We start from the raw sequence: 22,133 nt of genomic DNA on the forward strand, positions 1-22,133 counted from the left end.
ATCTGCTTAGCTATGGAAAATCATGCTAGATAATCCAATTGTTCATCACATTGGACTGCATTGTAATTGGAAGTGTGTCAATGAAAGTCATTTTCAAATAGCAATTTTAATAATAATAATAATAATAATAATAATAATAATAATAATAATAATAATAATAATAATAATAATAATAATAATAATAATAATAATAATAATAATAATAATAATAATAATAATAATAATAATAATAATAATAATAATAATAATAATAATAATAATAATAATAATAATAATAATAATAATAATAATAATAATAATAATAATAATAATAATAATAATAATAATAATAATAATATAACAATAATATAATAATAATATAATACTAATACTAATACTAATAATAATAATAATAATAATAATAATAATAATAATAATAATTCATAATAATTATGAAATTATGAGAAATTGGATTTAATATTAGATTATTAGATATACAGTAATATTTGTGTGTAATAATTTGGACAACAAATTCATATATCACAATTCACAATATCAAAAAATCCCATAATACAACAGCACAGACTGACTATAAACGATGAATATCGATATATTATACACAGTATATTGGCCAACCTTCCTCTGAATTGAGAAACGGTGTCATTAATTTTATTGCCTATATTTATGTCTTCTACTATTACCTGTACCCCATCCCCCTTGCAGCTATGACTCCTGAATTTTCCCAAGGGGATCAATAAAGGAATATCTTATCTTGATCCTCAGAGACCCTGGACACATGGTAGCGACCGACGTGAGGATAAAGTGATTTGCTTGTTTTCTAGTTGGCGCAAAACTCAAGGGAGTGGACTTGGATTCACTGGGCAGCATCCAAGGCATCCCAGTACTGGACCTGGATGTAGAAGCCCTGGAGGAAAAGCCATGGAGGAAACCTGGTCAGTACTGGTGTCTCTCTCTCTGTCACTCATTTACTTACTCTCTCTTCATCTCACACGCACACACAAACACATGCACACACACACACTCATTTACTCTCTCTCTCACACACACTCTCTTCCTCTCCCTCTCTCACACACACATAAACACTCTCTTCCTCTCACACACACACACACACACACACACACACACACACACACACACACACACACACACACACACACACACACACACACACACACACACTCTCTCTCACACACATACAACTCTCTCTCACACACATACAACTCTCTCTCACACACATACAACTCTCTCTCCCCTCTATCTTACACTCTCTTCCTCTCTCTCTCTCTCTCTCTCTCTCTCTCTCTCTCTCTCTCTCTCTCTCTCTCTCTCTCTCTCTCTCTCTCACACACATACAACTCTCTCTCCCTCTCTTTCTTACACACACACACACACACACACACACACACACACACACACACACACACACACACACACACACACACACACACACACACTCGTGTTTCCAACAGAGTCACTATATTTTATATTACATTTTTGTTTTCAGGTGCTGACATCTCAGATTACTTTAACTATGGTTTTAACGAGGACACCTGGAAAATCTACTGTGAAAAACAGAGGAGGACCAGAACGAATAACGAGAACACTAATTCCAAAATAATTGTAAGAAAGCTCTGCGCCCATATGGTTTACTACCTCTCAGACCAGAATGGATAAGGTTATCTTTATAGTTTATTTTATCATTCTATGAACATGAATGAAAACATTAATTTTTATTGCTTAATCTTTTGTGAAATAGTTTTTAATTAATTAATTAATTAATTAAGTAAACCAACAAAACAAAAATACTACTTTTGAGGAGAAATATTGAAAACCAGATTTTTTTAATCCTGTGTCAGTAAGTATGTTGTCATTCCTCCTAGGTCCACCAGGGGCGCACAGGCCATGGAGATAAAGAGGCTCGGTGTGATTATGCCTCCTCAGGCAGCCTGTTCAGATCCAGGTTGGTATCCTGTCCCTAGCCAGGCTCCAGCACTTTCTCTCCTGCCCCACCCATCCACCCACCCCACTCTCCCTGTTCCCTATTAGCGAGCTGTGGCTGTGACTTGAAGACCCAACAGCTGGCTATATTATGATACACAACATCTCTCTGGCTATTGCCATCTGTCCCCTATGATCCCATGATGGGATCAGAAGGTCAAGTTTGTGTTGGCCATGTTTCCTATATTTTAACTGGTGCTGTTAGTTAAGCACAGATTTACGTCTGTTTAACACTGTGGGTGCCACGCGTTACACTTATCTTTACCCCTAGAATGCCAGCTTTATAGTAGTTTCCGCGGTCGTTTCACTATGTTTGCGAAGCTGTGTGTTCTGTATTATAGCTGTGGAGACATGGTGTGGCTCATTTTGACAAACATTACTTGTAGTGCAACATGGGAATAATATGGGAAATGTTATGGTTTGTAACCGACCCCAATCGCACAACACAAGACAGGTATGAGAGTAAGCCAAGAACTGGGCATTTATTGAAACACACAGAAAACGGCACTGTCCCTTTAAGGGAGAACACAAATTACTGGAAAACAAGAAATGGGAAAGGGCACAGTGCCTTTAGGAGGCGAGCTGGCTAAGGGGAAGGCTAAGGGAACAGGACCAGGGCAAGGGACAAGGGCAGGAACAGGGAGGACTAGGAGGACTGGACGGGATGACTAGGAGGACTGGACAGGGAGGGCTAGGAGGACTAGAGAGGGGAAACAGGGACAGAGGCTCGCGGAGGCGGGCTGGGGAGAGGGAGGACTGGAAGGACTAGACAGGGAGGACTAGGATGACTAGGAGGACTGGGAGGACTGGACAGGGAGGACTAGGAGGACTAGACGGACTGGACGGACTGGACAGGGAGGACTAGAGAGGGGAAACAGGGACAGAGGCCCGCGGAGGCGGGCTGGGGACAGGGAGGACTAGGAGGACAAGAGTGGGGAAAACAGACAAAGACTGGGATACAAGCATTAGAAGAATGTTGCTGCTCTGCAGCTTCTCCCGGGATGGTTCGTCTGGGGAAGCAGACGGTGACGTCAGAGCCGCTCTGCAGATTCCTCTCGGCAGCTCACCGAGGTGGTAAACGGGACCGAGAGGGAGAGAGGGAGCGTGTTAGCTCAGAGTACAGTTGGGAACAGAGCAGGTGACAGGAGAAGTGACTTGTCCCAAAACAGAGTAATCCAAGTGACTGAATCTTCGGTGTAAATACACACTGTGAGTAACGTCCCAAACACAAATCCACGTGATAGAATCTTCGGTGCAAATAAACACTGTGAGCGAAGTCCCAATAATAATCCAAGTGACAGTATCTTCGGTGTGAATACACACAGTCAGCGAAATCCAAACAATAATCCAAGTGATAATATCTTCGGTGTGAGTACACACAGTGAGCGATGTTAAAGCAAATATTATCCCAATGAACAATCCAAAAAGCTGACACTGGGTGAGTGACAGTCTGACAAAAAGCAGGATATCTTCAGTGTCTTAAACACACGAAAAACGAATAGGGTCAAAGACAGTCTTGCAAAACTCACCCAGGCGCTGTGCGTAAAGAGAGCAGGATCAACAGGGCGAGCGCGTCGCCACGGGGAACGGGTTGTCCAAGCGGAGGTCTGAGTGGTGCGCGACTGCTTGGAGTACGCGCCGGTACGGAGGGTGCATCTGGCGCGGAGGTCTGAGTGGTGCGCGACTGCTTGGAGTACGCGCCGGTACGGAGGGCGCATCTGGCGCGGAGGTCTGAGGGGTGCGCGTCTGCTTGGAGTACGCGCCGGTACGGAGGACGCATCTGGAGTGCGTCTGAATGCGCGTCTGGAGTGAAGAGCGCGTCTGCGCGGAAGAGCGCGCCGGCTCGGAGAGACGCATCCTCCCGTAGAGTATTAGGAAGCGATGCGCGTCTGGAGTGAAGAGCGCGTCTGCTGCGCGGAGGTCTGGATGCGCGTCTGGGCGTCTGCTGCGCGGAGGTCTGGAGTGGAACACCGGAATACCTCCCGTAGAGGTTTAGAGAGCGCAGTGCGGTGTCTCCTTCCAGGCAAACGGCGACAGGTGGCGAAGGCTTGAGTGCATCTGGCGCGGAGGTCTGGATGTCTGCTGCGCGGAGGTCTGAAGTGGAACACTGGAATACCTCCCGTGGAAGTTTAGAGAGCGCAGTCCAGTGTCTCCTTCCAGGCAAACGGCGACAGGAGGCGAAGGCTAGAGCGCATCTCACGCCGGAGATGAAAACAGCATAACAGACAGAGAACCTCCCGAAGGAGTTAGGTGATAGAGATATGATACGGAACGACCCGACAAGGGACAGAGGGGAAGAGCGAGGTACTTAAAGCCCACAGGGGAACTAATTAGAATGCACATCAGGTGCGTGAAGGTAATTGATACTTGAAACTAGAAGTGTGTGTTCGGCACCAGACCAATCAAACACATAATGACAGGTAGTCCAAGGGTGTGGCTGCTGAAGAGCAAACGAACGCGAGGGTGGGGGCTAGTGAGGTGAGGAGAATGCAATTGATTAACAGAAAACTAAAGGAACAGAGCGAGTAGGCTTAAAGGAACAGAGCGAGTAGATGAGCAACGGACAAAAACCTCACAGGAAAAATGTTTCCACACACTAAACATCGCACATTTCCAAGATAATCCAGTCTTTTTTCATAGATCACGAGATAAAACGCGTTATGTGCAATAAGCCCAAACCGTTCTGGCTGATCCCCTGAAACCCCAAATACTCCCAAATCAAAGATATATCCCATGTATATGTACCTTCACAAAATCATCAAGGGGGTCGTTTTAACTCAAAACTGTGATCGTGTTTGCCAAGCATGTTTTTCGTCCGGTGAAACACAGAACTGTGATCGTTAGAAAAACACGTTTCAGATTAGGTAAAATAGAGATAGAATGTACCTTACCTTAACCAGAAGGTATTCCAAGAAGAATAATTCCAAGTGATCCCATCGCCATCACCCGTGTATATGTCTATACTCGTGTATACAGGAAATAGGCTTCAGTCTGTCGCTCTGTCTCCGAGGAGGAGGGGCCCTTGCAAAAAAAAAGAGAATAGGTGTATCCACACCAAGCTATTCCAGTTCAGACACGGACGATACTTCCACCTGGTGATAGTCGATCAGCATTGCAGTTCTAGTGTGTGGGGATGTGCCAAAATGATGCAGATCTCTCCGGGCAAGTCTGTAGAGCGGGGATCAAAGTAAAAAGATCAAACGATCCAAAAACATAATATCTCGTTTTTGGCACTCAATGCTTGTCGAGCAAACACAAAATCTTCCGTTTTTGGCACAGAATGTGTTAACCCTCCAGTCAACCTTGTCACAATTCCCGTCAAATAGCCTTTTTTTCACGTGTGTTTTTTGTTGTTGTTGTGGATAGCGTTGGCTATATTTTATGTATATGCCAGGAAAGTAGCTCAGTATCACATCTTTGAGTCACATTACAATAATCCATGTTTGTTTTTTTTCAAAAATAACTAACACTTTCCGTGCCACACACGAGAATACTCAGGTTTATTAATAGGTGGTTGAAAGCCACTCACGAGATTTCTGAAATCATATTGCATCACCCGAGCCTACCCGAGTATAGCCGAGCGGCGCCGGCGATCATTGTGGAAAAAAGCGCCCCCTGTCGTCTCCCAGATGACATAAGGGATTTTGGAATGGACTCAATGAAAATGAATGGGGAAAAAAATCCGGTACTCCACATTTTCCAGTCCACTGATGCAGCCGAGCTTACCACAGTTCATTCTGGAGCCTCAGATCCCCGCTGATCATGGAGTTCTACTGTATCGCGTTGGATCTATACACTTATCGATTTTTTCGAATAGTGATCAGGAATTGGAATATACCAGTTGGATACCATCTGATGTCAGGTAAGGACTCTATGTTATCAGTGTTAGGATAATCAGAGTAAGTTTGATGAAGTTATAAGCTGTTTTGTGAAATGTCCTCTTTCGGTTTCACTGTAAAAGTCCAAGAGGAAATCAATGCAGCGATTATCCGTGCGCGGCCCGAATGTGCTTGCGTGCACGTATAATATTGATCATCTAGCGTTTATTTGAAAAAGATTCATAAAAAGGCAGACGAATATCAACGTTGTGGAATATTCCAGTAAAAGACGATTTTCATAGAATGCCCCAGAATGGGCTGTTTTTTATTTCAAAACGGGGGCGTTTCTAAATGCTCTGAAACGGAAATGACGCGATAAAAAACCAATCTGCTTTGACAGCACTGACTGGAAAATAGTCGTTGATAATGCGATGGGCAGATTAGACACATAGCCATAATTTAAAACATAGATTAGGCGATATTAACGTTAACATTGGCGCCGATGGTGGCATTCAGCGGGTAAAAAGGAAAACCCGGCGTGGCGCTCAAAGTGTTAAGTGCGTGGAATAAAAGTGTCACACCTTCCACCCTAGTCGCAGAAATGAACAGGTTGACTCCCATGTTAAACACATTTTTTGAATACACAGCCTGTACAGTTTAAAATTAGAATGATTCATAAGTAACATGATAAAAGGATGGATGAGGCCTCCAAGAGGTAGTTTGTGCATTTATTTTTTGGGTTGGGGTTAGGGTAACCTTAACCCTAACCCTAACCCCATAACCCTAACCCTAACCATAATAAAAAAAATAGAATCCTGAAAATTTATAAATATTCGATTCATATTATATATTCGATGTTCGAGGACTGAACCACTTAACTGTCACCGGCACTTATAGGTGCCGTTTTGCACTCGCGGCACTTTGGCCTAGTTTTTAAGGCAATCCAATGCTTTTATGCCAATGAACCAATGCAGTTATAGCATTTTGAGTGGCCATTTTATTATTATTTTTGCTGGGAAGGGGGGTAAATGTATCTATGTTTCAGTTTTATGTACTGTAGAGCTTCAATACACTCTGTACCAATCACAAATACCACCAACCTGGTTGTGTGGCAATAAATTTATCTTGTATCGTGTATCTTGTATCTTGTATTTGGAGACGCCGAGCGGCCATTTTGGAAAAACGCATAGACATATAATTATATAAAGTTTAGTAAAACACACATTTTCTGTGGTATTGTTATCAACTTTGGACCTGTACTAAATAAGGCTTTAGGCTATGGACCCATTGTGGTTTCCAGGTCATGCCTATCAGCTCGAACCTGTAAGAGGACTTAAGTTAACTTAACTTCAAAATTTAAAAAGCACTCAGAGTGATTATTCCTGTTGTGGATGAACATTCTGAATGTTTCCTTTCAAAAGAGAGCAGAGTCATGCATGTGCTATAAGTATAAAGTATAATAAATTGCAGATTACTTTGGGTATGCAATTTTCAGGCATTTTCTGAAAAATGTGCCCATCAATTAAGATATTCATGAAAAAAATTTGAACAATACATGAAAAGGATATGTTTTTACTGAGATTGCAGTTTTCGGCAAAGGGCTAACGGTGTGATTCGTTTAAAGGTTGACTCGAGGGTTAAGACTGTCAGGGTCGCCCAGAACATTGGCAACAGCGGTAACCACTCAACTAAAGGGTCCGACCTCTTAGCCAAGGGCTAGCAAGTCTAGGCATCCATGGTTGTTACACTACCCCCCTCCTAAGCTACTAGCTCCCTCACGCCTCTGGGCACACGCGCTTCTGATGGCCTCACACTCCCACCTTCCCACTTCTGACACCAATGTAGCGAATTCAGGGCGCTGCCGAGAATCCAACCCAGGTCGCCCAGACCACAGGAGACAGTGCTAACCAGTTCAACTAAAGGGTCCAACCCATTAGCCAAGGGCCATGGTCATGACAGTATGTAGACTCACTTATACAATGAGTGCTGAGTGAATACAGTACTAAGCATTACAAAGAGTTGCCAATTGCCAAAACAAACACACACACTACTATACAGTGGATGCGATAATGAGAGAGGAAACTCGAGGCTCAGCTGGAGAAGCGTTCACTGTTACTGTCTGACGTCTGAATTAGCGTTTCATTTGATGAAGAGCTTCATTCCAGTTTTTGCTAAAGCTTTAGAAGTACCTCTTTTGAAACTATTTTCAGGGCTGTTATTAAAATAGGTTTTGTCTGAGAGATAAATAAAAGCCATTTGTTAGAAAGTGTATACTCGTACTGATTAGTCACAAAATGTGTAAAAATTCAACCTGTAGTGCATACAGTAGCGGACTGTTCCAAAAAAACGCACAGCAAATGGTTATATGGTTTTCACAATTGATTGTACACAGTACTTTCTCTAAAAAAAACACCTGAGTCGTCTGCCACAACTATAGTCTGCCTATTTAAGGCTCATATTGCTTTTGCGTTTCTCTGCCAAGCGGTTCTGCTCCCTCGCTAACGAGGTTCTCATGTCCGCGGCTCTCCATTAATAGCCACCTGTGAAGGCAAGCGTTTAGCAGGCAGGGCCGGCTGAGCCTGGGCCTGAGGTAGAGTAAGACTGGGCCCATGGTGTTTTACAGCCCAATTACAGCCTCCAATCATTTACGGGCAGAGCCGCGAGCAGCAGACGCTCACCGCCGTGTTGGTAAACACTGCGCAGTCCCCCCCGACTCCCATTCTGTTACTCCTCATGGCCCAGGTGCTCCCTGCCTCGTAAGGATGGGATAAACATGTGCACTTGAGCGCTTATATGTAGCGGTACAGGCATGTGCGCGCCCACACACACACACACGCGCGCGCATACAGACCCTCTCTCACACACACACACACATTGTGTGCCTTTCCTCCCTTCCATTCAGTGTAATGTTGATTCAGCATGTCTGATGGTGGTCCAGACTGCAGACTGAGGGGGATAAGGTCGGCCTAATTAAACTAGACCATGTTTCTCTCCTCTCTCTTCTCCTCTCCTCTCCTCTCAGAGTGCACCCTGTCATCTATAGTGGGATGTGGCCTATAGACATAGACACACCTACCAATTATCTCCTGTGTGTGTATATATGTATATATATATATACGCCCCACTTGTTAATGTGTGGATTTTAGCCCCGACGAAGGCCCCCGGGGGCCCGGAGTGTTGTCAACTGCTTCAGTAAAGGTGCCAGCATGTGAGCAGAGTGTGCGGGTTCCCTCAGCAGAGCTGCCCTTCAGGGGAGGTCAAGTGCTACGAGGCCTGGGCCAAAGAGGAAACGGGGAAGTCATAGCATGCCAAACGTAAATACACATACCATTATACAGCGGATGATGTGTTCAACAAGGCCTTGATACAGCTCAGCTCGCTCTGTAGGAAAGCCAGCAGCTACGGAAGGAAACACAGATAATGGAAACTTGACGCTCGGTTGGAGAAGCACTTACTGTGTTGTTCTGCCTTGTGGTGGTGTAGTCTCCAGCCTTGGAGTGCTAGTGGGATACAGCCGCTCGGGGCTTCGTGTGAGAGAGCCCCCCCGCATTGTAAAATCCATGTCTCATCTGGGAAGTTGTGAAATGGTGTATCGGCTTCCTGCTACACACTATGTTGTTAGGGCACATCTTTCATCGAGGCCAAAGCGAGTAGCGGAGGAGGCATTAGGGAACACCGAGCTCCTCTCAAAGCGAGCTGCCGGTTGATGCAGTTGACATGTACAATATATTAGATTTTGTCTCTGCAAGAATTTTTTGCTGTGTACTATAGATTAAGTCGTAGTGACAGAAAGGCGTGTGTGTGTGTGTGTGTGTGTGTGTGTGTGTGTGTGTGTGTGTGTGTGTGTGTGTGTGTGTGTGTGTGTGTGTGTGTGTGTGTGTGTGTGTGTGTGTGTGTGTGTGTGTGTGTGTGTGTGTGTGTGTGTGTGTGTGTGTGTGTGTGTGTGTGTGTGTGTGTGTGTGTGTGTGTGTGTGTGTGTGTGTGTGTGTGTGTGTGTGTGTGTGTGTGTGTGTATGGGGAAACAGAGTGAGAAGGTGACCCAGATCAGCAGAGGTAATGCTTTAATGGAGCTGCAGGGGGTCGTAAGGTCACGAGGAGGGAGCAGGACGGACGTGCGTGGACATTATAAATATGTTATATAAGTACACATCTAAAGCCATGTGCACGTCTGAGGTGAAGCCGAGTGACGTGGCCTCGCTCAGCATTAAAAAGTCCCCGCTCATCATAATCCAGTATCAAGGTTTTGGCCCCCAAACACATTAACACAGGCGGAGGCCAGCGAACGGGTCACGGTCTACACCACCATGTACTTTAGGTCCGTGGATTTACATCATGGGAGACTAATGAAAACAAGGTGTGTGATTTAAACTATGGAATGTGATGTACTGTGTGTGTTGACCCGTCTGCTATCTGGTCAACAGAAAGTCAAGTGGCGCCATTGATGTGATTGGAGGACAAACTGGGTCGATCAGCAGGGTGGAAGGACGCAGACGCCACAGTAATGATGGAAACAACATACAGGTACTGTGTGTGTTTCTGTGTGTCTGACGTTGATCAGGTACTGTGTGTGTGTTTCTGTGTGTCTGTCGCAGATCAGGTACTGTGTGTGTGATGTGTCTGTCGCAGATCACGTACTGTGTGTGTGTTTCTGTGTGTCTGTCGCTGATCAGGTACTGTGTGTGTGTGTGTCTGTCGCAGATCACGTACTGTGTGTGTGTCTGTCGCTGATCAGGTAATGTGTGTTTGTGTGTCTGTCGCTGATCAGGTAATGTGTGTTTGTGTTTGTGTGTCTGTCGTTGATCAGGTACTGTGTGTGTGTGTCTGTCGCTGATCAGGTACTGTGTGTGTGTGTGTGTCTGTCGCTGATCAGGTAATGTGTGTGTGTGTGTGTCTGTCGCTGATCAGGTACTGTGTGTGTGTGTGTGTCTGTCGTTGATCAGGTACTGTGTGTGTGTGTGTGTGTGTCTGTCGCTGATCAGGTACTGTGTGTGTGTGTGTGTGTCTGTCGTTGATCAGGTACTGTGTGTGTGTGTGTGTGTGTGTCTTTCGCTGATCAGGTACTGTGTGTGTGTGTGTGTGTCTGTCGTTGATCAGGTACTGTGTGTGTTTGTGTGTCTGTCGCTGATCAGGTACTGTGTGTGTGTGTGTGTGTCTGTCGTTGATCAGGTACTGTGTGTGTGTGTGTGTGTCTTTCGCTGATCAGGTACTGTGTGTGTGTGTGTGTCTGTCGTTGATCAGGTACTGTGTGTGTGTGTGTGTCTGTCGTTGATCAGGTACTGTGTGTGTGTGTGTGTGTGTGTCTGTCGCAGATAACGTACTGTGTGTGTGTGTGTGTGTGTCGCTCATCACGTACTGTGTGTGTGTGTGTGGCTGTCACTGATCAGGTACTGTGTGTGTGTGTGTGTCTGTCGCAGATCACGTACTGTGTGTGTGTGTGTCGCTGATCACGTACTGTGTGTGTGTGTGTGTGTCTGTCGCTGATCAGGTACTGTGTGTGTGTGTGTCTGTCGCTGATCAGGTACTGTGTGTGTGTGTGTGTCTGTCGCAGATCACGTACTGTGTGTGTGTGTGTGTGTCTGTCGCTGATCAGGTACTGTGTGTGTGTGTGTGTGTCTGTCGCTGATTACGTACTGTGTGTGTGTGTCTGTTGCTGATCAGGTACTGTGTGTGTGTGTGTGTGTCGCTGATCACGTACTGTGTGTGTGTGTGTCGCTGATCACGTACTGTGTGTGTGTGTGTGTGTCGCTGATCACGTACTGTGTGTGTGTGTGTCGCTGATCAGGTACTGTGTGTGTGTGTGTGTGTGTGTGTGTCTGTCGCTGATCAGGTACTGTGTGTGTGTGTGTCTGTCGTTGATCAGATACTGTGTGTGTGTGTGTGTCTGTTGCTGATCAGGTACTGTGTGTGTGTGTGTCTGTTGCTGATCAGGTACTGTGTGTGTGTGTGTCTGTTGCTGATCAGGTACTGTGTGTGTGTGTGTCTGTTGCTGATCAGGTACTGTGTGTGTTTGTGTGTTGCTGATCAGGTACTGTGTGTGTGTGTCGCTGATCAGATACTGTGTGTGTGTGTCGCTGATCAGATACTGTGTGTGTGTGTCACTGATCAGATACTGTGTGTGTGTGTTTGTCGCTGATCAGATACTGTGTGTGTACTGTGTGTGTGTCTGTTGCTGATCAGGTACTGTGTGTGTGTGTGTCTGTTGCTGATCAGGTACTGTGTGTGTGTCGCTGATCAGATACTGTGTGTGTGTCGCTGATCAGTGGTGTATTTGTGTGTTGCTGATCAGGTACTGTGTGTGTGTGTGTGTGTGTGTGTGTGTGTGTGTGTGTGTCGCTGATCAGGTACTGTGTGTGTGTGTGTGTGTGTGTGTGTGTGGCTGTCGCTGATCAGGTACTGTGTGTGTGTGTGTGTGTGTGTGGCTGTCGCTGATCAGGTACTGTGTGTGTGTGTGTGGCTGATCAGTGGTGTGTATTTAAGCATTACATCACGCGATGGAGTGTGTTATACTCATGAGATCACGCCTATGGGTGGTTGTTAGGCCCGAGGTGCAGCCGAGGCTCGTTAGACCCCCATAGGCGTGATCTAATTTGTATAACACACGACTTCAAGTGATGTAATGCGTTTATACAATGACCCAATTCACCCAACCTTATTGCTATACAATAAACACACAGTAATTGAAGCATAATGGAGATTTATTCACAAAACCATCCACAGAGAAAGTAGATCCAATAGTAGATCCACTAGTAGACACCAGAGGGGGCTCCACAAACCATGTTAAACCCAGATTCGGCTCAAACAAGGGACTAAACGCCCTACCCACAGCTGTAAAGGAATGTGAATCACTACCCACTTTCAAAACCAAAAGAGAGCACCTACGGGAGACTGCAATTCGAAACTGGACCCTGTAAATGTCCTAACCCAACCCCCTCCAATGTATAGTAAATGTCCTAACCCAATAATACACGAGACCCTTTTCTTGGGACCAAGTAAGGTTTCGTCGATAATCCAATGTACAGTTACCTCACTGTAGGGGGCTTCTATCCTCCCTACAATCGGCCAGTGGGGGGCATATGCAAGCAACGTTCAAGACAGGGGAGGGAAGAATTGGCACAGTGGAATTGGGAGAAAGAGGAGAAAAAGTGGATAAAAAAAAAGATGTAGCAGTACTGTCTATCTTTATGTCATATGTATGTCATATATGTTATGATGAATTGAAAATGGGGGACCCTGATGTAAACAAGACGAAAGTCTTTCTCTGGTCTGCATCCCCTTAACAATTGTGTGTATTGAGCCGTACTGTATTGTACCCATTCTGCAATCTGTTAATAACATTTTCAATCAATCAATCAAATCTGACAAAAAAAAAAGATCGACAGACAAATTAATTACATAATCCATGTGTATGTAACAAACTAACATATTCCAGTTGACTATCTTTTTTGGAGGATTCGTTCAAAAGCTATTCATAATTCAATTTTTCTATCTATGGCGGATTGATTCAGACAGAAAAAAATAAGTAATTCGGTTGTGGTAGGGATCTGGGGTCACGTGGAGTGTGTTATACGCAGGGGTGTAAAGTACTTGAGTAATTGTACTTTGTTACAATACTTAAGTACTGTTTTGGGGGATTTGTACTTTACTCGAGTATTATTAGGTTTGTATACTTTGTACTTTTACTCCATTACATTTCAGAGAAAAAAAACACACTTTTTACTCCTTACATTTAAAATGCAGACCTACAAAGTACAAAGTACAAATCTCACAGGTCCAACCATTTGAATTAGTATATTGTAATTGTTTCTCTGGCCGAACTAACGTTAACGTTATTAATCCTGCGACCGCAGGTAAACAGCCAATCAAATCCCCATCAATGGAACATGAACCCGCCCATACCCATGCTGATTGGTCCTTGTGCAACACTAGAAAGCAGGGATATTTGATTAAACACCTGCTATCAGAAGAATAGACAGTCAGATCCACATTATGCTGTGGTTAATATTGTGATATTATTCAGGGTACTCCAGTATTCTGTCTTTAATATTGTGATATTATTCAGGGTACTCCAGTATGCTGTCTTTAATATTGTGATATTATTCAGGATACTCGTATTCTGTCTTTAATATTGTGATATTATTCAGGGTACTCCAGTATTCTGTCTTTAATATTGTGATATTATTCAGGGTACTCCAGTATTCTGTCTTTAATATTGTGATATTATTCAGGGTACTCCAGTATGCTGTGGTTAATATTGTGATATTATTCAGGGTACTCCAGTATGCTGTCTTTAATATTGTGATATTATTCAGGGTACTCCAGTATGCTGTGGTTAATATTGTGATATTATTCAGGGTACTCCAGTATTCTGCCTTTAATATTGTGATATTATTCAGGATAATCCAGTATGCTGTGGTTAATATTGTGATATTATTCAGGATACACCATTCTGTTTTTAATATTGTGATATTATTCATGCTGTGATGTGAATGCAGTCCATGTTAGTTTACCTTCAATGGAGAAGTGCATTAAATAATAAAAAAAAAGTGTCCTCTGTTCTTTCATTTCAGCATTGTCTATCGCAGAACACATTCCATTGTGGGCAGAGTGTATGCTTGGTTTCATTCCAGCCTAAATACCAGCTGATGATTTCACTAATTGGCTCACCTCTTCAACTAACTCACCTGGTACAATGTATAGTTAAAATAAAAACGTGGCCCACGATGGAATGAGTTTGAGACCCCTGGTCTATCCATTAACAACAAATTACTTTTACTTTTTAGTACTTAAGTACATTTAAAAGTAGGACTTTTTTACTTTTACTCAAGTGTGTTTTTAGCCAGATACTTTGACTTTTACTTGAGTCAGATTTTGAGACGGTACCCATACTTTCACTTAAGTATAATTTCTGGGTACTTTTTACACCCCTGGTTATACGAAATAACAACTGGTAACTTGACTGTTTCAGACAATCAGAATCAAGAAATTTGCATGCCATTGTATAAGTCTGTGTCACCGATCAGGTACTGTGTGTCGCTGATCAGTGGTCTGTGTGTGCGTGTGTGTGTCGCTGATCAGTGGTCTGTGTGTGCATGTGTGTGTCGCTGATCAGTGGTCTGTGTGTGCATGTATGTGTCGCTGATCAGTGGTCTGTGTGTGCATGTGTGTGTCGCTGATCAGTGGTCTGTGTGTGCATGTGTGTGTCGCTGATCAGTGGTCTGTGTGTGCATGTGTGTGTCGCTGATCAGTGGTCTGTGTGTGCATGTGTGTGTCGCTGATCAGTGATGTATTTGTGTGTCGCTGATCAGGTACTGGGTGTGTATGTGTCGCTGATCAGTGGTGGGTGTGTGCGTGTATGTGTCGCTGATCAGTGGTGTGTGTGTGCGTGTATGTGTCGCTGATCAGTGGTGTGTGTGTGTGTGTATGTGTCGCTGATCAGTGGTGTGTGTGTGCGTGTATGTGTCGCTGATCAGTGGTGTGTGTGTGCGTGTATGTGTCGCTGATCACTGGTGTGCGTGTATGTGTCGCTGATCAGTGGTGTGTGTGTGCGTGTATGTGTCGCTGATCAGGTACTGTGTGCGTTTGCTTTTTAGGCTATTAACAGGCCTACTTGCATTGCAGGTGCTCTCTGAGGCAGCATCGTCAGATGGCGATTCTTCAGCCAATAAAATTTGTTCCTTCTTCCCAACCAACATTCCTCCACCTCCTTTTCTGCCTCCTCCCTCCAATGTCGGCTCCGCCCCTCCACTCTTCCCTCCCCCACGTAAGTCACCCCATCCAACCCCACCCCACACATACATTCATATTCATTCACCCTTTCTCTCTCATACACACATAGACTGTACTGTACAGTAGGTTGCAAAGGTGTGTCCCCCCCACCCCCGATTCCAAGCAGTACCTGAACAATATGTGTGTTGGTTACATGCTCCAAAAGTATCCAAATACAGGATAGGATGGGGGGTTTTAGGCAAACATGCCCCTTGTAAATCCTAAAATGCCCCTTAAACAAAGAGAAAATGGAATTAAATTCAAAATGGTGTAAAAATCACAACATGTAAGAGTTATTTGGATGATTTTGGAAAATGTGCCTTAAATGAGCTGATGAGGGCAAACAACACCCCCTATATTAACTCTACCCTCTACCGTTGTCCCTCATCTCTCTTCTGTCCTCACCTCCTAGCTCTGTCCTTGAACACAATCTGTTGGTAAATGTAGGCTGGGTGGAACCAATAGAGTTTACAGGTTGAAATGTCCTTGAGAGAACGCCCACCCCCATCGCCCCCAACCCCCCATGCATCTTGCAACATCCAGCTGAATAAATGACTAATGTCAATCTAGGGGAGTGTGTGTGTTTGTGAAGCTGCATCATAAGTCATAACAAATAATAACACTGTGGTTGTTGTTGAAGGACAGAGCTGGAGGGCAGCACAGATGGGGGTTTGTGTGCGTGTGTGCGTGTGTGTGTGTGTGTGTGTGTGTGTGTGTGTGTGTGTGTGTGTGTGTGTGTGTGTGTGTGTGTGTGTGTGTGTGTGTGTGTGTGTGTGTGTGTGTGTGTGTGTGTGTGTGTGTGTGTGTGTGTGTGTGTGTGTGTGTGTGTGTGTGTGTGTGTGTGTGTGTGTGTGTGTGAGACAATGCTGTATTTACCCCCATTTAACCTCTCCAGATTTTTTTAATATCTTTGTATCCAACTGAACAAAGAACCATATAAATCTGTTTTAAGTTTTCAGAGGAACAATGCTTTCAAACTTTATCATCTAAAGATGGTAAGTTAGAGTGTTGTGTTCAAGTAAAAGACCATATAGGTTGAGTAGTTTCTTGTGATATATCACATTCACACTCCCAAGTGATTTGGATTACCTTCACAACTGAAAATAGTACATGTAAACGATTTTCAAAATGGACATATATTATGCTTAAGGGTTCAATCGTTTAATTCAGTTAGCGCATATATACTGTATATAATATTATATATGTGCGTGTGAGAGGGCATGCGAGTGTGCGCACCCATGCTGAAATGGATGTGCTTTGTGGAGGCAGGTGTTTATAATGCAGCCCAGGTGTGTGTGTGTGTCAGCGCTATCAGTCTGTAGACTTCCTCCTGCTCTTGTGAGTGGATCCCAGAGAGGAAGAGCCCCCTGGCACACAGCTGAGCGCCCGCTGTATCTCCATCTTCAAAGATACCAAAATAGCCACGCAGGCTCAAGTCCCCCCTACCTACCCCCCGTGGCACACACCGCCTCCTAAGTACCGCTGAGCTCCGTACCGCCTGCCCGAACCCTCGCCAGAGCTCCTAATACAACCAAAATATCAAGCATCCTGTCAACCTCGGCTTTGAAGCGGCCGTCCCTGTGCTTTGAATTCATTTTTTTTCCTTTCTTTTTTTGCATAGCTTTCTATTTTTATTTTTTATCTAGGCCACTCCCCCCTTCTTTAAGTTATAGGCTCTGCCTCCTTTTGTGATGCAAATGTTCAACAGGATAAAAATAGCTCCTGTGAAAAAAAGGAAAAAGTGCACGGCCAGCAGATTGTGGCACGAGAAAATGTGCTGAACAGCCCGACCACAGGCACTGGGGCAGAGGGAGAGAAGGGGCTTTGTTTCTACTGGTGCAGTGGGGGTCACGTTAGCCGGATGGTTTGCTTGATAGGGGCAGGTTTAGGAGTGGGGACTATGTTGTCATTGCAGGGGGTGGGCCTGTCCCATATATCAGTACAGCACAGCACACGGCCAAGGTGATGCTCTGTGCTGCTGTGGCTAATCCTCCCTGTATGCCTGAAAGAGATTTAAACAGCATTAAAACAACATGTAGATTCTAAACTTAGGACCTGCAAGTTGCAATTGCAGTATCTGATATATATATATATATATATATATATATATATATATATATATATATATATATATATATATATATATATATATATATATATATATTGAAAGTTCAGCCTTTCTGACGCTCAGATACTTGATGTATGGTTTCAGAGTCGGTGTCTTTTTCACTCATGGGTGACGGAGCGATTGATGGAGCAGGTGTCTGGGGCCACCAGAATAGAAGGGGCCATTAAGAGTAGACGTCACCAGATCAGTGCTATTGATGAGCCTCATATTGACCTGAACACCGCTCATTATGGTAGGGATCATTTGAGCAACATGTAATTGTCCAGGTCTTTCAGGTCAGCGGGGGGAGTCGGAGGGCACCGTCATTATGCACCGCGAGCGTCGCGCGGGACCGCCAACGCGGAGTGCTGCCCCGCGGCGGGAAAAGGCTTCAGTCTTCCTCTCCGCAAGAGTACACGCAGTCCATAGTGTAGGACAGCAGGCGGTGGTCAGATGGCGAGTATCGGCTCCATCACGAAGCCTCAGGCCATTATAATGGCTCTGTGAAATGTTAGCATGAGAGAGAGAGAGAGAGAAAGCCACGCAAGCACAATCAGCAGCAATTAGCCTTCAGCCATTAGCTCTCTCACACGCTGCCAAGCGTGGAGCTCTAGCCCTCATCAAACGCTCTCTTGACATCACCACAGGTATAGGAACAATTACTCACTCACGTTAACTTAGAGTGTGTGTGTGTGTGTGTGTGTGTGTGTGTGTGTGTGTGTGTGTGTGTGTGTGTGTGTGTGTGTGTGTGTGTGTGTGTGTGTGTGTGTGTGTGTGTGTGTGTGTGTGTGTGTGTGTGTGTGTGTGTGTGTGTGTGTGTGTGTGTGTGTGTGTGTGTGTGTAGGGACTCTGAAGTCTTGTGTTGGTAGAGTGGTGTGTGTGTGTGTGTGTGTGCATGTTTTTTTCTTTTCTATCTCATGTAAATATAGCCCCCTTCATCAAACTGAGCAACTACTCTGAAATTGAGATAGTTTAGATACTTTAAGTATAAAAATGACAGAGTTTAAATTGTATATTGTATAGTAGTGTACATAGGAACCAGTTTCTCAGGAACTTAGCATGTCTTTATTTTTTCATGCACTACCCATTTTTTTTATTTGTATGTCTATTTTATTATTGTATTATTGCACAATCGATGCAGGCATGACCACCCGCAGTTCACTGTATGCCCTGGTATGTATGTGACAATAAACCTCTTGATTCTTGATAGTAGTTAATACATTTTTTTTAATTATTAAAATACACTACATCAAGACAGGGGTGTGATTCCTCTGGAGTCGGGGCATACTGTACATCTATAGCTCATTTGCTTAAGCTGGGGCATCGCGGGCAGGATAAGAGCCAGCTCCGGGTTTTAATCGGTCCTAAATGCATATTGACAAAAGACAAAATAGGAAACCAGGGTACAAGAGAATTCTCGACTGTCCTCAGTGAATCACACCATTGTTTTCCAGTTTGATGGCTTTAACCCATTGAATCCAGGAAACACATTTGTGTGTATATGCAGGCTATATAATGCATTATTACTTTATTAGCAGGCGTTTTAGGTCTAAATGGTAAAGGAAATGCCTGAAGCTACAACCTGTGACAGGGGACTTCTTCAAGACAGAGATATTATTGTGTGTGTGTGTGTGTGTGTGTGTGTGTGTGTGTGTGTGTGTGTGTGTGTGTGTGTGTGTGTGTGTGTGTGTGTGTGTGTGTGTGTGTGTGTGTGTGTGTGTGTGTGTGTGTGTGTGTGTGTGTGTGTGTGTGTGTGTGTGTGTGTGTGTGTGTGTGTGTGTGTGTGTGTGTGTGTGTGTGTGTGTGTGTGTGTGTGTGTGTGTGTGTGTGTGTGTGTGTGTCTCTGTCTCTCTGTCTCTCTGTCTCTCTGTCTCTCTGTGATGCAGTGTGTATTCAAATCAAATCAAATCAAATTTATTTATAGGGCCCAACAACACACGTTAATGTCCCCATGGGCCGTACAGATCTTCTTTAAACAAGTCAAGAAGAAAACATAACAATAAGTCAAGAACAGAACAAGAACACCATAAGGTGCAAACATTTTTAGATGGATGCAAATAAATGAAAGAATGCAAGCACTCCCAGACATACCCCACGCGAAGGTAAGGAAAAACTCACTAAAACCTAACAATAGGGGAAAAAAAGCTCCACAGGCAGTGTGGAGGAGAGAAACCTTAGAAGGGCCATTCAAGGGGGGATCTCCCTTCTTAGATGTTGGTGATAGTAGTGTTGCAGACGGACAGTTGGTAAGCATGCACTCATGTGTGTAGTGGAACACAGATGAGTGCATGCAATAGCAACTGTACATTTTGAAAAATTAAAGATAGAGCTAATAGCGATAGCAACTGAACATTTTGAAAGATTAAAGATAGAGCTGATAGCAATCTATTTGAGGCACAGGGGCGGCGCAAAGAGGGTCACGTCCTCCCCGTCTTAGTCAAGGGACATTTAACACTCCGGTCGTTGCTCAGGGACAGCCGGAGACAGGGAGATAGGGGCGGCGCAGAGAGGGTCACAAACTCCCCGACATCATCGCGGGACATCCGGCACTCCGGTCACCACTACGAGACCACCACTACGAGTATTCACTTCCCTTGGGTGTCCTAGTGTCTGACCTTAAGTATCAAAGGCCCTGCTGGGTCAATGTTCCATGATGAGCACATCAGCCTGTCTCTCCTCTCTGTCACAAATAGGCAGGCAGGCAGATAGACAGACAGGCAGGCAGACAGACTGGTAAAAGGGAAGAAAGATGTTCTACATTTCACTCTCAGACCAGGGGAGCATGCGCTTTTTCATACTCCAGTTTTAACACATCTTATTTTAATTTCTCCCTTTCCAACTTTTTTTTATTTTTACTGTATGTTGTTGAAAAGTACTCTGAACCTCACTCACATCAGGGGTCTTTATGGAAAAACAGAAGGGGATGGCGCCCAGATGTGGATGTGTGTTCATGCCTCTTCAAAGGAGTGTGTGTGTGTGTGTGTGTGTGCGTGTGTGTGTGTGTGTGTGTGTGTGTGTGTGTGTGTGTGTGTGTGTGTGTGTGTGTGTGTGTGTGTGTGTGTGTGTGTGTGTGTGTGTGTGTGAAAGACAACATGTATGCATGTGTACACCATGCAGCAGCCTAAGTGTGTGATTTAGGGCTGATTGGGCTTCTCAGTCACGTAAGATTGGAGCATTATAGCAAGTAGGGCCATTAAGTGTGCAGCCAAGCATTTGACTGGCCCTGTTCTATTGATGGGGAAAGACAACCAGGCCTTGCTACAGTTGTCCCTGTGACATTCTAAGGCTGTTCCAGTACACACGCCTTAATCAAGGGTCATGGTGTACAGTAAGGAGGTGGTGGTGATGGTTTCAGTGGTGGTTGTTGTTGGTGATTATCTGAGTTTTGGCGTTCATAACCATTTATTTTGTGTAATAGGGCTTGGGAAGCGTACGGGGTCATTGACACTGTGTTGACGGGCAGATGTTTGTGTTTAAAGATGGCTTGAAGTCTTGTTGTGTGAAAGGCTGCCACAGGAACTCTGATGAGCATCATGGGAGAAACCTCAACCACGATTTCTCAAAAACAAATTCACGTCAGTGACCCCTATCAAGATGGCGGCCGGTGTCCATAACGATGCACAGCAACGACCTTAACCTCCCACCCGCTTCCCGAGCCCTATTGCCACTGCCTGATTTTCTTGCCCTTCTCTGCCGGGGCATACCAAACTGGGCATACCACTGACTAGCCCTTAATACAGTATGCAGAAGAATGGGGGACACAAATGTTAGTTCTGTATTGACTGTAACTTAATAGTCTAATAATTATTTTGTGCATATATAAACCTTTTGTTTTAATTTAATAATGTTCTGTAAACTGTCTTTGTTTCTTGAAATATGCACTTTTAAATAAAATATATTATTAAAATGGATCAGAATGTGTGGCTGACACTTGACTTGTCCAAAGTGAGCAATCAATAACTGTCCATATATTAACACATCCACCGCCGGAAACGCTGTAACACGTTATTGCACGCCATGCTTTGACTGCCAGACCATGCTGTACAGCGATATTGAGATCAATATTAAATTTTTTCGCCATGGCATTCATAATTCATATATACACCTCCGGCGCTGCAGCTGGACCCTACGGCTCAATACAACGACGGCTCAATACCGCCGCCTGGTGGATGGTCGGGCGAGTTACACTCGAACAACAGGAACTGGGAGGTGTGCGTCGATTAAATTCATCCGGCCGTCAGATATTGTCACAAGGCTCCCGACAGACACTACATAATGGATCGCTTTATAAACTTAATAATCGATATGATTTCGGCATTTATTGCGACATTCAAACCGGAAATGGACCTAGGCGATCGACGTCCTATACCTGGGATCTTTCACCGCCAGTCTCATTGGCGAACGGTAAGAGGACGCTAACGTTATTTTCAGCCCAATTGTTTATT

General features: G+C 44.4%; 1 protein-coding gene across 1 annotated transcript in view; it reads left to right on the top strand.

Moving 5' to 3' along the window:
• The window catches only part of fip1l1a (FIP1 like 1a), a 68,456-nt gene that overhangs the window by 16,319 nt on the left and 30,004 nt on the right, over nucleotides 1-22,133 (top strand). The window contains exons 6-10 of the mRNA XM_084307431.1: nucleotides 822-932; nucleotides 1,505-1,620; nucleotides 1,881-1,960; nucleotides 10,238-10,337; nucleotides 15,435-15,576. Of these exons, the coding sequence (XP_084163557.1) occupies nucleotides 822-932; nucleotides 1,505-1,620; nucleotides 1,881-1,960; nucleotides 10,238-10,337; nucleotides 15,435-15,576 (549 nt within the window). The remainder of the gene's footprint in view (nucleotides 1-821; nucleotides 933-1,504; nucleotides 1,621-1,880; nucleotides 1,961-10,237; nucleotides 10,338-15,434; nucleotides 15,577-22,133) is intronic.

The sequence above is a fragment of the Notolepis coatsorum genome, assembly GCF_963971535.1.
Source record: "Notolepis coatsorum genome assembly, chromosome: 2".
Taxonomy (NCBI): Eukaryota; Metazoa; Chordata; class Actinopteri; order Aulopiformes; family Paralepididae; genus Notolepis; species Notolepis coatsorum.